The 20,000-nt window shown below is 47.2% G+C and overlaps 2 protein-coding genes across 9 annotated transcripts in view; one reads left to right on the forward strand and one right to left on the reverse strand.

Moving 5' to 3' along the window:
* The window catches only part of LOC121202650 (probable serine/threonine-protein kinase kinX), a 17,524-nt gene extending 4,886 nt beyond the window's left edge, over positions 1 to 12,638 (forward strand). The window contains exons 2-5 of one of the 3 annotated variants that reach the window (XR_008696244.1): positions 2,027 to 2,141; positions 2,770 to 2,924; positions 6,440 to 10,639; positions 12,473 to 12,638. Coding sequence is in view for 1 of the 3 variants with exons in the window: in XM_041073262.2 (XP_040929196.1) it covers positions 8,327 to 9,646 (1,320 nt within the window). In the remaining 2 variants the exon portion in view is untranslated. Of the gene's footprint in view, positions 1 to 2,026; positions 2,142 to 2,769; positions 2,925 to 6,439; positions 11,466 to 12,472 lie in introns of those variants that run through there. The other 2 variants (XR_008696245.1, XM_041073262.2) reach the window with 2 other exon arrangements.
* Positions 11,061 to 19,840, reverse strand: gtf3c4 (general transcription factor IIIC, polypeptide 4). Of its 6 annotated transcripts, XM_041073085.2 has the most exons (6): positions 19,724 to 19,840; positions 18,956 to 18,988; positions 14,189 to 15,913; positions 13,147 to 13,277; positions 12,632 to 12,720; positions 11,061 to 11,252 (listed from the first exon to the last, which is right to left on the reverse strand). In XM_041073085.2, exons 3-6 carry the CDS (start codon positions 15,818 to 15,820, stop codon positions 11,188 to 11,190), a joined length of 1,917 nt encoding a protein of 638 aa, XP_040929019.1. In that variant the 5' UTR covers positions 15,821 to 15,913; positions 18,956 to 18,988; positions 19,724 to 19,840; the 3' UTR covers positions 11,061 to 11,187. The 6 variants fall into 6 exon arrangements, with proteins under 6 accessions (XP_040929019.1, XP_040929018.1, XP_029024418.1 ...); XM_041073084.1 differs by lacking the exon at positions 18,956 to 18,988 and having other exon boundaries at positions 19,724 to 19,832; XM_029168585.3 differs by lacking the exon at positions 19,724 to 19,840 and having other exon boundaries at positions 18,956 to 19,690.
* Between the last annotated feature and the right edge of the window lie 160 nt (positions 19,841 to 20,000).

Consider the following 20,000-nt stretch of genomic DNA (forward strand, 5'->3'; position numbering starts at 1 on the left):
AGAGGATTAGGCCTCATTACTCCAGCTAACGTTAATGCCCACGACCCGTCTCCACCGCTGCTTACTGTGGGTTTGTCAGGGAAGTATTCATCCGGTGGGAGACGTGCAAACACTGAGGAGGGAAACCGAGCGGAGGGGGAAGGATGGAGCAAACTGGCCAAGGCGATGGCTTAACTCGGGCGGATTGCGTGCATCACCTGAGCTCAGCCACAGCTACAATTATCCTCCAAAATGCCCAAGCGTGGCAAGATTACTATCTGAGGCTCAGGTTCCCTGTCTCCCACCGAACCGAACCCCCGGCCATCCTGGCCCTCGCCTCCCCATCATCCTCCTCCTCCAGGTGTCTGATGGCACTCAGTGATAATGACAGTGCTCTCGTTAGCAGGAAGGATGGGCTGATTGAAATTAGGTCGATGTCTGTGCACCATGAGTAGAGCAAGATGGGTCAGTTTACCAGGTCTACAGGGCATGAAATACTTCACTAATCAGCTCATCACTTGGTCAATGTGTCCTGTTTGATCCAAATGCTGCTAATGTGGAAATAGCATTAAAATCTAAATTGAAATACATATATTGAATTATTCTCCTCACAATAGTATTACTCATTAGAATTGTGCATTAATCACTTGTTGTTTTCTTTATTTTGTTGGTTTTATTTCTTTGTTTTTGAACAAATCAACGCAATCATAATCAGTTAAATTCATATTTATAATAATAATAATAAGATATTACCTCTGCAGAGAACTGAATGTGAGAACATGCTGCTAGAAACCTTTTGTGGGGACGCTGATCTTCTTTTATCAGTATTGTTTGAATGTATTCTTGGACTCTGCTTTAATGGCTGTTAGGCTGAGCTGAGTCTACTTTTTGCCATGAAATAGGGTAAGTGTCCAGTTGTGTTTCCGCTAAGGATGATGCTCCTGTCGATACGGATGTGCCTGGCAGGAAAAAGAAGCCAGGGATTTCAACAAAGTTGCCAATGGATCAAATAGCTAAAAAATGGACGTCATCCAATTAGAAGAGTCAACAGTGTAGTGGAGAACTAATCCAAACAGATCTGTGGGAGCCTGAGCTGTGGCCTGCTGAACTGCTCACTCAAAGTTTTGTGTCAGTGCCCCTTTGTCTTTAGTCCAATCACCTGGAACACGGAATAAAAACCTGCACACACGCCCACGTCTCGCATTCACACAAAAGTCACGCAAGTGTCTCCAGAGGGGCTGTCAATCAAAACCCTCCTTAACACGAGGCAAAGCGCTGCCTTGATTTGTGGGACATGCTTGTTGGCAAACGGTGATTTAGGCTCAAATCCAGAACAGAGCTTCTATTATATAATTGAGGACAAAAGAAATCAATAGCAGCTGTATGTGGACGTGGCGGCTCCATTCGATCTGTGTCTGGGCTGGTCTCAGCTTCATGGCCTAATCACACATGGAGCAGGTCGATGGGAGGACTTAGCCAGTGGCGCTCTCCAATGGCATATGTTAACACGGTTCCCCCTCCTGCTCACGGGCTCAAGAAATCTGCACCTGAAATCCTTGGCCGTTCAGAGCTCAAAAAACAGGGATTATTTTAAACATAGCCTGAGGTGAGAGCGAGATTCTCCGGTCCAGTAACCTCAGCAAACTGGAGGTGGATGAGTGAGGACAAGAGGCGCAAACAGGATATTTATCCTATTGATTTTCTAAAGTTGAAACAAGAAGATTTAGGGGGGCTTGACTCTTAAAATTCCCAAGGAGTGTTCACTGCACACACACACACACACACACACACACACACACACACACACACACACACACACACACACACACACACACACACACACGCTTGCTAGTGAGAAGTGTGAGTGAGGTTTAGGGGCCTTGAGCTGCAAAGCTGTGCTGTGCTGTGGAATGATGTGCCCCAATGTGTGTCAGAGGAATCATTAGAGCCAGCGCTGCAGCTGAAGCCCACCTATGGTGTGTGTGTGTGTGTGTGTGTGTGTGTGTGTGTGTGTGTGTGTGTGTGTGTGTGTGTGTGACTCATGTAGTGGAGGAGGGAGCACACGGCCGGTCGGAGGCGCCTCCGTATTGCAGAGATGTGGCTTTTGTCTCACCTGCTGAAGGGAGCAAACAAACGCACCATGAAGGGAAACGTGTGGGAATGTGAGTCAGCACCAGAACGTCTCAGACTCCTGGCAGGTTTACAACACTTTGGTATCGCATATATTCAGAATGTTAAATTTAGTCAGAATTTTCACTTCGATTTGGAGTTTAACTAATTCACCTAAAATCCAGCGACTCCCACAACTTCGCATTTCTGTCTATTTTTTAGACAGATTAACACAATTTCATGAACTCCTGTTAAAAAAGGAAAATATAATGTATTTTATAAATCAGTATTAAGGTCTATTTCTATTGCAAAGGCGTGGTATATGTGAGAACCAGTAGCCTAAAGCAACGGTACTGGTTGGTGGGTTGGAGGCTGGTACAGCGTATGTGGGAATGAGTCACCAGTGTCTCTGGTGCACTGGTCAGACTGTGGTAATGCATGGAGAGAAAATAGGACCAGAACAGGGCCAAGCTTCATTCTAACTCACCAGCCGTCATGTCAGTCATATATACATGATTCTATTTTAATTTCCCTTCTTAAATGTCTGAAGTGTTTATGTATTTATCTTTGTTTTTGTGGAATGACCAACAGTGACCACTAGTTTAAAGGCTACTGCTCTGGTACTTCCTCTTCCTGTCTCTTTGTCCCCTTTAACCTGACTGTCTCTCTGAACTGTAATAGTCACGGCTCAAACCAAACCTCCTGATCACATCCAGACGCAGGGCTCTTCTGCCTCACTGACCTTCAGCATGAAGGACGTTCTGCCATCATCAGCCTCCAGACTCCACTTTAGGACCAAATCAAACTGCTGCCTGCCCTTGTCTTAAACACACAGGGTGCGTATCCATGTCCTCAGTCGACTCCAAACAGGTCAAATCACAGCTACTTGTCTGGATGAAAGCTGGTTAATGCATGTAGTTAAGGTTCAGCTAAAGTCGCTTTGAGCCGCATGTTTAAATCAAAGTCCATACATGACACACGTCACAGTCGTGTGCTTGCTGTGCCTCGTTTACACTGTGCTCAACATGAAATCAGACAGTTTGACAGAAACGATTAAGACACAAATCTTTGTGTACCAGATTGATTTGGCCTCTGTTGATGCAGCACAGCATCATGAGCTAATAATTACAGCGGCTCCGGTCCGGCCGGCAGCGGCTTGCCTGCTCTCCAGCTGCTCCTGCGGAGCCTCTGGTTCGGCGGCCGCCACCACTCGTCGCCCTGCTGTCACGACGCTCGTCTCCTAAGTCGTGCTTGCAGATGATTGCTGATCTCATAGGTGGGAAGGAGGCGCGGCGGTAATTGTTCTTTGGAGTGGCCCAATTATGCCATTAACGGCCCCTCAGTGATGAGGCTAATAGCGAGAGACCTCGTTTGCATAGCATTATCTTAATTGAGCCCGAGGCCTGGCATGAAAACAAGCCTGAGATTATGTTACTGATGGATGGTGGCGATGGTCCGGCGGCAACCATTTACCCGACAGCTATATTAATTAACAGCTATCCAGTTACATGGGCTTTAACAGGGATGAATAAGTTAACATGGGACTGTGACGGCAGTGGTGATAGGCCTCCTATGTGTTTATGTGTAGGCTTCTAAAGGAGCAGACACACTAATATGTGGCGTGTGTGGAGAGACGGCCTGGCATCGGCTCTTATTACCCATTTCCTGAAGGATGAAACCGAGCCAACGTTAGTACCAGCCTTTAAATAAATCACCACACAAAGCCTGTACTAATACTTTTAATCGTGAATTAATTACACAGTCAGTGCAGGGGGAGGACCCGTAAATGCTCCAATATGTTCAGGCCTGAAATCTTTATCACACAATATTTCAGGAAAATTACAACTTAGCCATGTATTGCTAATTATATTGGGCTTGATCATTTTTATTGTGGTTTGCAGTAAGACCAGAACCCGGACTAGTGTCTGTGTGTGGATCAGGATGGCGTTTAAATGAAGCGCCAGCCTGGTAGCATCTTTTGTTATGTAAAGACCTGCTATGTGATCCAGAAGGATAAAAGAGGAGAGAAAGAGACACCGTTCAGATAAGCTTCCCCTCATCAGATAATTAAGGATGCCTTTGCTCCAGTTTCCCCTTCTTAACATAAGCGTCTGATCAACTTTCAAAAAGCTCATCAGTCAGAGTTGCTCCTTGGAGCTCCACCCCAGGGGCCTGAGCAGGTTTCTGCAGGATCTGTCTGCACCCGTTGAGCTCTGCACCAGGGGGTCTTGGCTCGCGGGCTGCCCTCGAGGACCCAAAACAAAATTTGAAGAAAATCAATTATTCTACTGCACACAGTCAACAGTGAAAGGACTGTTCCGTGATCAGTAGGTAGAATGTTGGAAGAGCTATTAAAGCAGCGTTTGTAGGTTCAGATGAAGTATTTCTACCTTCACTTTGCTTGAATGTTTGATTCTGTAACGTTCGTGAAATAAGACTCATCCATCACCATGTGACGCGTTTGTATCATTCGCTTTGACCCATCGAAGCTGAATATATGTGGTTGAACAAATGCTTTAATTAAATGTTGAATTAAATAATGTTTAGTCTATAAAATAGAAGAGACGTCCTCTTATGTTGAAACCCTCTAATTGTCTGGAAACAGCAACAAAGCCAACATTTACAAAATTACAGCCAATGAATCATGTTGAATATTAACAAAGCGAATGATTGAGCTGATAGTTTTAATTTTGAAGTCACTGTTGTTGGTGGATTCACTTCTGGAGCTGCTGCCTCTGCTTCCTCAGGTTTCTCTTTGGATGCCACTGTTTTGCTGTGGAACAAACGATCCATGCAAATGAGAAAATAGAATTATGTTTCTTAACAATATGCAGAAGAGGTCAGCGAGCCGCATTTGGCTGCGACTTAGAAATTAATTAGTGTTTGTGCTGCCATCTAATTGCAGCTTCTTTCCTCTTACACTTTTCCACCCTAACATCCCTTTGCTCCTTGTCAAAACTCTCCCTCCACCTGTGACAGTGCCAGAGTTTTGTGCATAGCTGCCCCCCCCCCCCCCCGTTGCCCCCTCCCCGCCTCCCCTGCTGCCAGTTTTTAACTACACTCCACTCTGGCCTCTGCTCTACTTGTTACAGCCCCAACACGAGTGCAAACAATCAAAGTCTTTGGGAACGCTAAAATATGCATGGCTATCCGTGACAGACAGATAAAGCAGGGCAATTAGCCACGTAATCCTAGAGCATCGTGCCGAATAGTTCGCCTCAGCTGTCCTCCCTCCCCTCCTTCCCTTTACTCTCTTGGTCTCCATTAGTTAAATGTACTCTGTGTGTCGGCTCCCCATCAAATCAAGTAACACTTCCCCTAATTGGCTTATAAATAATACAGCAGGGCCTACATTATAATTTCATCAGTGGTAAACATTGCCGGGGCAGTTGGTAAAGAACCTATCCCTCATTAATTTCTTAATTTGGGTAGATGGAACGAAGGGGAAGTGAGGGAATGAAAGGTGGAGAAAGAGAGAGAAGGATGTGGGGATCGAATGAACGGAGGGACTCACATCACCTCAGGCAGAGAAAGAGAGAAAGAGGGAGAGACGGCAGAGAAAGACAAGACGAGGACGCGGCTGCTGCCGCCGCGTTGTAAAGACATGTCACATGTTCCGTCCAGAGTTTTGTCACAACTCCTGAGCATTAGGTGACGAAGGCCCCACCGCTCTCCTCCCACTCAACACACTCTCTCCCCATCTCACGCCTTGCTCTTTTTTTATACCAGCTTAATGAATATTTCATAACAAGCAACATAAATATTCATTCTAATGGTTTTGCACATGGTTATTACCGGTATTTTCCTTTTTTTCCTTAAACAAAAATACTCATTAAAAATTCTGCATAACCAGGCCCTGAAATCATTTCTCCCACTTCCTCTCAAACGCTCAGAAGATTTTCTAGATCAGCCTCTCAGGCAGCATTTTAACAAAAATGCACTCACGCCATTGTGAAAATCCTTTTACAAACCTCATGTTTGCTTTGTGTCAGCTTCAAGGTACAATTATTTGCATGCGCTGAAAAATATTTCTCTGTCGAGAGGCATAAAGTTCAGTTCTAATTTCAATCACAAGACAAACCTGAGAAATTCACAAAGATTCTCAGAGTGATGAAATTCTTTTAGTAAATGGCAATAGGTCCGCAGTGATTCTTCCTCCTTTTGGCAGATAAATGTCACCCAGACCTGCTATTATATTGCATAATGCACTTTTAAGGGAATTTTACATGGCCTGTGAAATATGAGGTGTGAGAAAATGACACCCTCTGATCTTTGAAAGACAGATATTAAAGCAAACTCTCAAATGAGCCGTTTCCCACCTTCTCCCCCTCTTTCTCTTTGCTAAAATCAGGAACTGAGAGCCCTTCAGCCTTCAAAGGAAAGTTAAGCGTTCCACATTCCTGGAGAGAGTTCCGCACGGAGCCACCTGAAGGCAAACTGTCTCCTGGAACGCGCCTGTCACCGTCGCAGAGCCGTGGCGTCGCGGCGCCGGCTCTGATGGAGACAGACAGCCGTCATCCGGCTGCACGCGAGCTGAGCCACGGCTCAAACACGAGCCAGAAGCTCCAGGAAGCAGGAATCAGAGGCGCTTTCTGTTTCACACATTCTGACACTTGTTACATAACGAGGCGTCAATTAAATCGTGTAATGAACCTTCTCTGAGGAAAAGCTCAGTGTTTTGTGAGTCCAGTAGTTACAAGACGTGTCCATATTTATCTCACAGGAGCGTGATTCTATGAGGATATATGGATTATAAACATTCCAGGATGAAAAATGTCAGTCATTAATATGAAGTGTAAATAGCTGCTGTGTGTCTGTGGATGCAGCGCTGAAAGTGAAGCTGTTTAAGGCCAGAGAAGGTTGAAGCAGCGCAGACACCCGTCTGCTTAATTACAGCGGGGCAGCGGCAACATGGAGCACGTTGAGCCTGAGCTTAATTAATGTAGCAGTAAAAAGTGTCCCTCCCTCTCCATGTCCGCTCTGCTCCTCAGTATTAGTTCCACGTCAGTGCTCTCAAAGGCCGGAACAAATAGTGACTCTAATGATGGACATGGAGCCGCCTCCCCTCCTCCCCCTCCTCCCCCACGGCCAGTCCTGGGTCACTGCCCTCCCTGCGCTCTCTCTCCTCCCTCCCCTGGGACGGCAGAGCGAGGGAGTCAACCAGTCAGACAAGAAGACATGTGCTCCCCATCCGTTCAGACAGAGCAGCAGACAGCCCTGCATTCTGACTTCATTAGTACCGACAAGATGCGTCGGACGGAGGGGGCGTAGACGCAGAAACAGAATGATGCAACTCTGGGCCGCTGCTCCACCAACGCCTTCCTGCTTCCAAACAGCTTCATGTGAGACTCAACAGCTCCGCTAAAGCTGCTCAATCAGATAAACTGTAACCAACTACATCTGTGCCTGATCAAGAGAAATAAAACTGAAGGTCTATAAAACTGCTACTACTCTGCATTGTCTGATGTGAAAGCTACACGCTGAAGCCTGGTGTTTCTCCACCCCGTCATAACCTGAACCGAACTCTTTCAGAAATGTGAAAAGAATCAACAGGAGACTCATAAAAGTCGCTTTTACCGTTTTTGCTCAAAACAAGAGTGTGATCCTATCAGGTAAGAAGCAGCCGCCGTGTGGAAATTAGAAGAAGAGAATTGATACTCGTGAGAAAAAACACGTGATGTTCAAACCCGTCTAAACAAAACAAAAGGAACATCACATGAAATTAAAGGCGAGCAGAGGTGCTATGAATGTTTAATGGTATCCAGCCAGTGACATAAAGATCTAAATGTAAAGAGAAAAATCCACTGTTTGAAGTGGTGAAGACAGAGAGAGGGAGACGGCGGGAGGCAAGTAATTACCAGCAGAGCTCCTCTGATGGATTATTCTATTAAAGTGGGAGGAGGATCAACCGAACACAGCTAACCTTTGTAACAGCGCTGGTCTCCACCTATCACTGACAGGAACATGCTCCCAGCACCTCAGCACCAGGGAACCGCTGGAGCCGCTGGAACCGCTGGAGCCGCTGGAGCCGCTGGAACCGCTGGAACCGCTGGAACCGCTGGAGCCGCTGGAGGAACCGCTGGAGCCACTGGAATAGTTGGAACCGCTGGAACCGCTGGAGCCGCTGGAGGAACCGCTGGAGCCACTGGAATAGTTGGAACCGCTGGAACCGCTGGAACCGCTGGAGCCACTGGAACCGCTGGAACCACTGGAACCGCTGGAGCCGCTGGAGGAACCGATGGAGCCGCTGGAACCGCTGGAACCGCTGGAGCCGCTGGAGCCGATGGAACCGCTGGAGCCGCTGGAACCGCTGGAACCGCTGGAGCCGCTGGAACCGCTGGAGCCGCTGGAACCGCTGGAACCGCTGGAACCGCTGGAACAGTTGGAACCGCTGGAGGAACTGCTAGAGGAACCACTGGAACCGCTGGAACCACTGGAGGAACCGCTGGAGCCACTGGAACAGTTGAAACCACTGGGGCCGCTGGATCCACTGATTTCGCTGGAGGAACCACCGGAACAGCTTGAGCTGCTGGAACCGCTGGAACCACTGGAGGAACCGCTGGAACCACTGGAGCCACTGGAGCCACTGGAGGAACCGCTGGAGGTACCACTGGAACAGCTGGAGCTGCTGGAACAGCTGGAGGAACCACTGGAGGAACTGCTGGAGGAACCGCTGGAACTGCTGGAGCCGCTGGAGGAACCGCTGGAACCGCTGAAACCGCTGGAGCCACTGGAACTGCTGGAACCGCTGGAACAGCTGGAACAGTTGGAACCGCTGGAGGAACTGCTAGAGGAACCACTGGAACCGCTGGAACCACTGGAGGAACCGCTGGAGCCACTGGAACAGTTTAAACCACTTGGGCCGCTGGATCCACTGATTTCGCTGGAGGAACCGCCGGAACAGCTTGAGCTGCTGGAACCGCTGGAACCACTGGAGGAACCGCTGGAACCACTGAAGCCACTGGAGCCACTGGAGGAACCGCTGGAGGTACCGCTGGAACAGCTGGAGCTACTGGAACAGCTGGAGGAACCACTGGAGGAACCGATGGAGGAACCGCTGGAACTGCTAGAGCCGCTGGAACCGCTGAAACCCCTGGAGCCGTTGGAGCCGCTGGAACCACTGGAGGAACCGCTGGAGGTACCGCTGGAACAGCTGGAGCTGCTGGAACAGCTGGAGGAACCGCTGGAGGAACTGCTGGAGGAACCGCTGGAACTGCTGGAGCCGCTGGAGGTACCGCTGGAACAGCTGGAGCTGCTGGAACAGCTGGAGGAACCGCTGGAGGAACTGCTGGAGGAACCGCTGGAACTGCTGGAGCCGCTGGAGCCGCTGGAGCCGCTGGAGCCGCTGGAGGAACCGCTGGAGACGCTGGAACCACTGGAGGAACCGCTGGAGGAAAAGCTGGAACAGCTGGAACCGCAGGAACCGCAGGAACCACGGAGAACTGCACATGCAGCAGCTTTGTTACTTCCGCTGCCTAAAACCTGCAATTATATATTTTTAATGAAATGCAAAACACATCTTATAGAAGCAAGTTACTCACAGCTCAGCCGGTTGTGAAATGATCCTCAGTTTGCTTTGAACCTTCCTTTATCACATTCCACGTTACGGTTGTGAAAACATTCTGATAAAGTATAAATAGTGAGTCCTGTATTTGTCATGATCTGCATCACCTCCAGGTCTATTTCACACTCATGTTTTAATATTAGCATGAAAGACGTTCTTCCACCAATTACGATTTTTTGTGTTTAATGTTCATTTTTCACTACAGCATAAAACGTGGATGACGTGATAAATGATTCACTTTCCAGTAAAACAGCAGACCCTCCCTTTCTCCCAGCTGAACTGAGTCTTCACTGAGTCTTGGGCCATAAATGCCACCACTGAGCTGAGAAATGTGGGCTTTGGAAGCAGAAAATCAAAAAATCCCTTTTGGTGGGATCCTGAGGGTTTGGAGTTGAGCTGCCTCCTCTCTCCTCGCCCGGGGGCAGGCTATCATCTCCAGCGACACCAGAGAGAGGGCAGACCCCACCCTACTCCACCTCAGCCGGGCTGGTGGATGTGAGGACTGAGAGCGGTGCTGGTGGATGAGGCCCGGTCTCTCAGGTCCGGTTCTTTGATCACCGGCTGCCGACCTCCATGTCTCCAAAACAAGGAGCCGAGAACAGAGAGCAGGCTGCTGAGCTTGTATCTCCTCCCTACAGCCCTTGTTCCCTCCCAATCTGGAATAAAGGGTTAATCGTATTTAACAATACGCCCCCCATCACCACCACCCTCCCTCCTTGATTAGAATTAGAATCACATCTGGCGCCATGTTCTGTCCCTCATTACTGCTGAATCTCATTACCAGCAGCTCCCATGGGAGGGCCTGTGCCGGCTTTTTAAACACACTTCTCTCTTTCTTCTGCCTCTTGCTCGTCTCATCTGCCTCACCGCTCCTTCTCTTCTGCGTTTACATTAGCGGAAGTTCTCATCTGAGAGAATGACTGAGCACCGTCGTCCTCCTCCTCCTCCCAGAGCTTGGAAATTGTTTTACAGTGCCAATTAAAGTAGGTATGTTGAGTTTTTCCAAAGTATGTATAATTCAGAGTGTATTATTTGTTGCACTAAAAAAGGAGAGAAATCCTCTCTAAAATAGGAGCAGCAGAGTAAGTTCCACTTACATGTGATAAAAACTACACCAAAGGTTAGGAAATATAGTCAACATAAAGAAATGGGAGCTTATTTATGGTGCCCTGAAGTCCTACTGAATAATAAAAATCTCCACATATAACCACGGTTTAAACTTTGTTTCTTTGCGCTCATATGCAAACTCTATGTCTGACTGCTAATTAATTTTAGAGGAGGGAAAAATAAAGAAATCTGTAAAGTTTGAGTCCAAACTGTTTTACCTTAGTGAAATAATAATTTAGAATCATGGCAGCAAGAAGCTGCTTCTGTGCACTTTGTACGCTGAGAAATAAGAGTATGAGGCAATAATCAAAGTCTTTTATTTGCACTTTTAAGATACTAATATAAAGCAATACGAAGTGTGAACAAATACAAAAATGTCACAGAAAACAGTGACGTCTGAGAAAGTAGGTGCCGGAGGTCGTCCAGCTCTAGATCATTGGAGAGTCGCAGAGCGTGCACGGTGCCTGCAGGATCCTCTTTATCCAGTCTGGGTCTGTGGGCGAAGAAACAAACAGGGCCTCAACACATTGCTACTTTACATCACTATACAACCAAGAAGGAAGAGTTACTGGAGACCTCCTCTACAACCTGAAGGTCCAGATCCAAAAGCACAAAGCTCATTCCTTTCAAAGGCGTGTTAGTTTAAATGCATACAATCAGCTCTTAAACACAGAGTCGCATCTCGTTACAGGAAAAAAAAAGAAAATTTAATTATTCTACAACTATAAGTGAGAGCACCAGTCCAGAGCATCCATCAGAATGTTTTACATGTCACACTGGGGCTCCACCACAATTCATCACAAATGATGTAAGTCGTTCCATTTGGGGATTCACTGAGGGTGAGTGATGCTCACACTAATGATGCAGGCTCCACTGATTGCCACTGTATTTCTAAATTTTAAAAACCCGTGACTCTCCCTCACCAGGAGTCTATACAATTAGAATGACGAAGTTCCCCACGTGGTTTAACAGCCAAACAGTGGCGGCACAAACAGTGGTAAATTGTTTTGAGACAGGAGCCGGGCTGATGTTGATTTTGACAGATGCCAACGCTGCACAGACCCGTCAGCGTTTAGCTCAGATAGGCTGGAATGACCAGGCGAGCCGTGCCTGGGGCGCTCAGGCAGGGCGGCTGGAGACACACACCGGCAGGCAGCAGCAGCAGCAGCAGCAGCCGATGGAGACGGTCCTCAAACGCTGGGAGGGATCAAATGTTTCCTCTCCCACTTCCAACCACTGGAGAATGCAGGATTCAGCATTCAGAATAGTCGCCGGCGCTGGGCCTGTTGTTTGTTTGTCTGGAAACTATGGGAGCCCATAAATCAGCCAAACCAGACTATTCAGCTTTTCCTGCATTACTAAACATTTGAGATCTGACAGACATGACTGATGCGTCTCATCAATGCGTGCTGAAGCAAGCGGGACAGTGAGCACGATGGTGGTGCAGAAGAATTACCAGTGGAATTAATTTAAACATTAATCGCTGCTGTCACACCTACTCTTTATTCTATTTACTTGCTCACACTCTAGGGCTACAGTGAAAGGTTTAAGCCTGTCAAACAATGAAGTGTTGGCATAATGAGACAGAAGTGACAGAAATTTCACACCTCAAGCAAAACAGAAGATAAAACTTTTTGACAAGCGACTTACTTACTGACTTTAAACAGACACCACTTAAAAATATAATTTCTATTATCATCTGTTTTTTTATAGATATTAGGTTTCCAGCCAAGTTGAAATACTAAATATCCAGTGATGATCTGAGCAGCAGAGTGGCATGAAGGCTGACATTGAAGGTGACAGGAGGAGATGGCTGATCGAGAGCGTGTGCCTGTGAAATGGAGGTGGAGAAAGATGGAAAGTGGCGCTTACCCTCAGGCTCTGGCAGTCTGGCGATGGTATCCAGCAGGAGGCAACGTCTGAACGTCAGCGTCTGGCAGGCCTGGTATGACAACACACACCTGGAGGAGAGCGGCATTAGAGAGCTGGCTGGCAGGGACGGAGACAGAGACACACACACAAAGCAGAGCAGAAACGTCGCTGAGGTACAAATGACGGGCACAGCCTTTCCTCTCCGCGCCCACCAGAGGCATCGTGGCCCAGCCAGCACGAAGCAAGAAGTGTTTGACAGACAATATTTATTAGATGAAGAGAGTGGCGCATGGGTAAATATCAAGAGGTGGGAGGCTTGATTACTGCTCCGTGAAGATAAATAAACCGTCAAAGAAGGCATTTGGCATTAAGATCCAATTCATGTCCTGACTCTTAGGTTCAACACTGACATCTGAACCAGCCGAGCGCCTACGCCTTCTGTGAGGCTAAAGCTAATAAATAAAATAAAAAAGAACTTGTGGAAGCTGCTCAGAAGCCTAGAGTAGCGACTGTACCTGAGCCACATGTGGCCGTTTTCACACACAGCGTGTTTGTGGTCGGTGAAGGGCAGCGTCGCCTGACACAGGCTGCAGCGCTCCACAAACGTCTGCTTGTTCATCTTCTTCCTGATGTGTCCGATCAGAACCTGGGGTAAAATACAGAGTGAGGATGAAGCTTTCATTACGACAAACGGGAGTCAAGCTAAACTGTGCTGATGCATTATAAGCATCAATGTGCTTCATAGCTACGTAGTTGCATTTCATCGTTTCATCATTAGTCAAGTGGTTTTACGTGCACCTAAATAAATTACAGTCACTTTCTAAATTTAAACCATTTACCCAAAGCTCGTTTCCATAATTAGAGTAGGGGATTAGAGACACTTGAGCAGGAAGATTATTCCTGGAGAAAACAGAAATTCCTCTGCCGTGTCTACAAGCAACTCAGTTTGTTTGTGCAAGACAGAAAAAGCATCGGTGGCCACGGAAGCAGATCCCTCCACGGAGTGATGTACTGGTTCTAAGGAATAACTATGCTCCACTAAAACTGGAACCAGCACAAACAGCACAGTAACAAAGCATTCTGCTGAGGTAGAGGAGATTCTTCATGTCCTTTCATTCACAATACCAAGATGAATCAACAACTTACAGCAAGTTCCTGCAAAGCCACTGGCCAAATTAATTATGTCAAGACTCAGTAGAGACCAAGACTTAAAGAAACCCTGATTTCTCTGCCATCTTTATACACAAGTGGGTTTGTCTTTTTACAGGAGAACTGCAGACACCAACAGTAGCACTAGAAGGGAAATAATTCCAACATGCAAACGATACTAAACCCAACGGGAGGTTCTGAACCTTTCCCTCAATCAGAGCTGTTCCTGGCTTTTATTAGTTTGACTCTTCAGAAGATCGATGACTTCATGCATCATCATGTGGTTGGAGACTTAAACCACAACTTCCGGGTCGACGAGACCACAGAGAAATGACTGCTCTCAGTGCCCAGCTCCATGTTTGGCCAAGCACAAGCTGAGCTTTAATGTGAATACCAGCAGGCCTTTACCTCTGAAGCTCTGTCCTTGGTGTCTTGGGCGAGGTGCTCCACGAGGCCACAGGTGGGTATGCTGATGTTCTGCGCTATCCAGGTGTTGAGGTACACCACCCCCAACACCTTTTTCATGTGTTCTCTCAGCAGGTGAGTCTCCACAGCGTTGATCCACGCCTGCACCTCTTCCACCTGCTCCTTTCTGCTGTCCTCCTGTTTCGCTTCTTCAGCCTTGCCTTCCCCCTCGGCGGCCTCTTCCTCGTCCTCTCCGTCCTCCTCATCCTGTACACACACCTTGCCCCCCCCATGCGTAGGCTGCCAGTGCTGATCTGTAGAGGGCAACTGCAGTGACTGGTAAAGGATGCGCACCAGAAACAGCTTAAAACGCCACAAATAGGGCAAGTCCACCTCCTGGATCTTTTGATCAAGCTCGTCTTGAAGTGAGGCAGGGATGCATTTGCTTTTCACTATTTGCCACCTCACCAGATCCAGCAGGTCGGCCATCTTGTACAGGTTCTGGATGGGGGACTTCAGCAATATTGCTGCCGCTGTTTCTGGCGATTTCAGGGTCACAAAGTGAACCTGGTAGGTCCTGTTGACAGGGTGGTGGCTGTCCACCATGCCCTGTGTGCTCACCATACTAATATAGCCCCCGTTGCAGCTCACTGCGATCCCGTGTATTCGCCTGTCTGTTAGGTTTTCAGGTCGCACCATGTCCTCCTGCTTGAAAATCAAACTTGTTTCTGTAAATGTTGGCGTCAGCTTTTTAATCCAACCGTCCAAGGAACACGTGTACACTGCAACGCCGTGCTGACTGACCGCCAGCGAGATCACAGGAAGCGAGTGCAGCCCCGCCACATGGGAGTTGTGCACATTTAGCCCCGCTGGCGAAATCATGAGCAAACACCAAAAGACGTAGCAGCCGCGCGAGGCGATGATGAGGCTGCAGCTGGATTTACGTATCGGGTGAATCATCGGGACACATTTGATGTTTTCCACAGCAATCTCGTCGCACTCCTTCCAGAGAATGACAGGGTGTCGCAGAGTAAAGTAACCCTTAACTCCTGTCAGACTCACAGGCACGATCTTGACGGGCCCCACCTCACTGCCGATGATCAGGCCGCTCATCCGGCGGTCTGCGTTCTCGTACTCCCACCAGGCCAGGTCACTGGGCCTGCTGACGCCCGATTCGATGAGGTCGTAAAACAAAACATCTGCTCCGTTTACGAAGGGCAACACAAACTTCCACAAAACAAGGTCCCCATTTTCCATCAACACCGCCAGGAGGACCATCTCCACATCTATGCATGTGTTGTCTGGCAGAACCTGCTTGATGGTGTAAACGCTGGACCACTCCATTCTGAGAGGAGTCTGCATGCGGAAGCGCCGCTGCAGCTCCTCAACGTCCAGCAGGTTCGACTGTGGACGCGTGTTGTCTTTTTTGGCAAAGCCTCGCTCTTTTAACCTCTCGCCGTACTTCTGGGTGAGGTCCACTAGCATGGTCCACTCCAGGCGCTTGTGGCTGTTGTGAATGGAAAGTCTATGGTCAAGAGTTAGACAGGCGAGCAGACAGCGTCCACTTCTGTCACAACCCAACGGAGACCAGCTGGCGTATTTGATTCCTTTGTGCACCTCTAACGATGGGTTCATCACTCTGTCTGCCAGAAAAAGCTGCCTCACAGTGGGGTCTGGATGTGTCGAGAACTTCTCTACTGCTTCAGCCAGCTCTTCTTCTGGTCCCACCTTAAAAGTATAACAAATAATGGCGTTAGCCGTCAGTTGCATCTACACGATGTGTCTGCAGTTTCTTTACATCATGGAGGGCATTAAAGGGTGGCTGATAATGAAACATGACAGAGTATGGCTGGTGTTTGATGCATATGAACAACAACTAGCAGAACACATCAAACAGCCGCCTCAAGGGCTGATGCAGCAGTAACATCCGACAGAAACGACTGGATGATGCCTCTAAAAGTCAAGTTGTGCTTTGAGTGTCGTTTTCTACTGCTCCCTGCTCAGGCCCCTTCTATTTACAGTCAGTTAATCAAATCTATAAATGACAGCAAGAAACCAACTTTACCCTTCTGTCACTGTGCCTAGTGGATTATAAAACTCAGCTCCAGCCAATATTTTATCTGCCAAGTGGATTTTTGGAGCAGAGTGAACCTATAAACAACATGTTTACACACCAGAGCAGCTGCGCAGAGACAGATTTACCACCGCAAAAGAGTTGCTCACTTTTCTCCTTTCATCAACATTTGTATTCCGCTTTAATGATCTTTCTTTCAGTTTAGTAAATAAAGAAAAGACAGAAAAATCTGCCAGTGCCAAACTAATAGCACGCGTGTGAATATTAGCTTGGCTTTGCTTCTGAGACATGTTTACACGCGTTGTACACAAATAGTAAGACTATCACAACATACTCACAGCTGCCGTTCTGTACGCACATATGTATTCACCAGACACACTTATTAACAGTGAATGTGTGACGTGAGAATTACAAGCATCTGCATAAAACAGCTTCCCTTCCTACACAAACAGTGTAGGTCAGATGTGAACTGGTAGAAATGGTAAAGATAGATGCATGAGTCAGATTTATTCTGTGCTTATGTAGCGAAGAGAGTCGCTTTTCTATTTCAGTTTCCTGTCACTTATCAGACATAAATGGACGAATGTGAGCCGAGTGTTCAGACAGAGACGGAGCTTCAGTTTTCCCACACAGCCTGAGAGGAAATGTGTTGGTATTTTTGCTGTCACTTCACCACAGATGGGAAACGAGTTGCTATCTTGGTCTGTTCTCGCACCATATAAAGGATGCTTCATGCAAACACATGCCGTTAAGTCCAGAATATTAGAAACCCTCACACTAAAAATGACTTTTAGAGTTCCACTACACAAATGGTTAACTAATATTAAAGCTAAATGATTCCCATTCAAGGTAGACCTGAGCACTACATCAGGCTTAAGACCTTGAAACAGAGACATCCCATCATATGATGGAAGATCATGATATAAAAGCTGTGCTGTAATATGGAAACATTCAGTGGCAGGTGGACAAGAGTGAGAAACATGTTTACATTTTTTCTACCAAATCGTGTTAATAAGATTCACCTGCAAACTTCCCTCTGCTTGAAAGAAGCAGCAAAATAATGGTTGAATACAATAAGATTCCTAAACGTTCTCTGCAAACTGAGACCATAGAAAACACGTTGAAAGGGAGTGAAGTTTGCATTTACATTGGTTTAACGTTTAAGATTTGGATTGAGGACAGTTTGCAACAAGCAACAAGAGTGAACATCACGTTCACCTTCATTCATAGAGGTGAGGATCCACAGCTGCGCCGCAGCTCCGGGACATCACTTTAACGGACACTTTACAACGTGAGAGGGCTTAGACGCGCGTCTCTGCTTTTTTAGTAATGTTAGGAGAGGCTGAGTGAGGTCATGAACATTTAATGAGCGCTAACTGATCCTGAAGAGGCGAAGTGTGAAATGCGCAAACTGTTAACTGCGGCGTGAACTGCTCCGAAGGCTGCGGGCAGAGAAAGTGCGCTAACGGCCGAGGTGTCACCACTCGGTGATGCGTTAAAACGTTTCTGAAGCAACTACTTACTAACGACACGGCGCGACACTGCTGCAGCAGCATCGCGTGTTAAGCTAACGCTCCGCTGCTACGTCGTCCAGCAGCTGAACCGGTGAAGCGGTGCTCGCTGGCGGACAGTTACCCGCAGTCTGTAGGCGTGGGTCTGGACGGGGATGGACGTCCTGTGCAGAGTCAGCTCTTGTTTGTTGCTGTGGACGTCGCACACCAGCTCCATCAGCGTCAAGGAGGAGGTGGTGCACACGGCCAGGCGGTGGTCCTGCGACCAGGCGAGCGGGTGCAGGCCGCTGACCGGCGCCAGGAGCGGGACGACGGGGTCCCGTTTGACCGCGACGTCCTCATGTCCGAAGAACAGCGCGTCCCCGCACTCTGGCTCGGTCTTAATAACTATATCTGTGGGATGGGATTCAGCCGATTCTGATGGGCCGGTAGCCGCCATGTTTTTCGTATGGAGGAACTGACGTCACTGCGCGCGACACGAGCGGGAGGCGGGACTTCCTTCGCGAGGTCTGTCAACGTGTGAGCGATCATTTCTAGCGCCGGTTTCTAGTGGGCATCGTTCTTATAGAACCTTAGATTGTTATAAAAAGCACTTTGATTATGTTTTTTCTACAATAATCAAAAATGCAAGAAGCACATTAATTCTCATTCAAACCAGGTGTATTTTACCGGTAATAATAAACCAAAAGCGGATTAAACCGAGCTAAATATGTGACTTGGCGGCAGCTCTGGTGTCATTTATAACTCATGCGGAACACTAGACAGTTGTTTGAAAACACACTAACGCGCCAATTTAAAATCTGATTATTGATCTCACCATGAACGCAAACAGGAGACTTTTGCAGGTGTATGTCCAGAGCGCAATAACAATTACTATTACTAACAAGTACTATATAAAACATTTCTCACCTCACTGCCCATGATCGTTTATATGCATATTGTCAGTGTAAGTTTTGTGTCTTTCTTAATGACTAGATTTTTAAATACAATTTAGAGCCGTTAGTCCAGAATAGAGCCTGTGAGCTGGTGTCAAAGAAACACATAAAACATCCTAACCATTAATAATACGAGTGTCAGCCAGGAAAAGCCAGAATGTCCCACAGCGTGTCAGGACTCACACATCTATTCTGTAATTAGATTAGATTAGATGAAAATTTAATGATCTCCATAGGGAAATTTTCTTACCTATGTGACACAATCATTCCTTCTATGCTCAAACTGCAGTGGCATAAGAGAAAAAAGAATAAGTTGAAACCCTGACAGGCACAGCATCAGTCATTTCATCTGGGTGTAGTCGCTCATCATCAAGAAAAATGGCTAATTGTCATATTTCACCGTTAATTAAGAAAAACTATGAGCGTCGCATTCACAGTTGATGGCTCAGACACGTGTAACAATGAGTCACCGGGCGCTCCTGGATGGGTCAAAGGTCAAAGTGGTGCAGTCCCAGGCAGACAGTGATTTGTTGCAGCTCCTCTCAGTAGCTGCCTGACTCTCAGCGAGACGACAGCAGGCTTTCAACAGGCACAGTTATTTGTCACAAAACAAATTGTTACAAATCTGTGAGACAAATATAGAATAGCGCACCCACCATGTTTTAATCTCACAATTTTCTGTCTTTTGTTTCGATAATCGAAATGAATAAATGAAGGGGGACCATGGTATGTTTCATTCTTAATGACGCGTGTAGTAAATTAATATTTTACACACCTGCTGTGTGTCTTTGGTGGGTTTTGACTGGGGACTCAATCCCAGTTTGCGGTGTATGAATGTTGGATTAAACATTCATCAAACGCTGTCACGAAAACTTTATCCTCTCCTGTCAACCACACATACAGTGCAGCCACAATGAACCTCAGCCTGGGGTCTATGTCTGAAGTAGAGGTTACGTATTGTGAGTATAAGTATGTGGACGGGTGAGCTCGGCCGACCCCCTGCATCTCTAATACTCACCTGCTGTCTTCTTATAGCCTGCAGGTTCATCCTCAGCCTCCCAGCCCTCAGTGGACCGTATCCTCTGCTATTTGTTCTCTCCGAGTGTCAGTGGAGGCGCTTACATGCATCTTGTGAGGAAGCCTGCAGGGACATTTTGATGCATGGTTCATCGTGCATGTTTTAATCACTCAGTCTCTCAGACATCTCCCAGGAGGGGGCTGCTGCAGTGCATTACCAAGTACAGACAATTAGTGATATAATCATGATGATGATAATAAAATGTATTTAGAGCAAA

The sequence above is a fragment of the Betta splendens genome, chromosome 12 (genome assembly GCF_900634795.4).
Source record: "Betta splendens chromosome 12, fBetSpl5.4, whole genome shotgun sequence".
Classification (NCBI taxonomy): domain Eukaryota; kingdom Metazoa; phylum Chordata; class Actinopteri; order Anabantiformes; family Osphronemidae; genus Betta; species Betta splendens.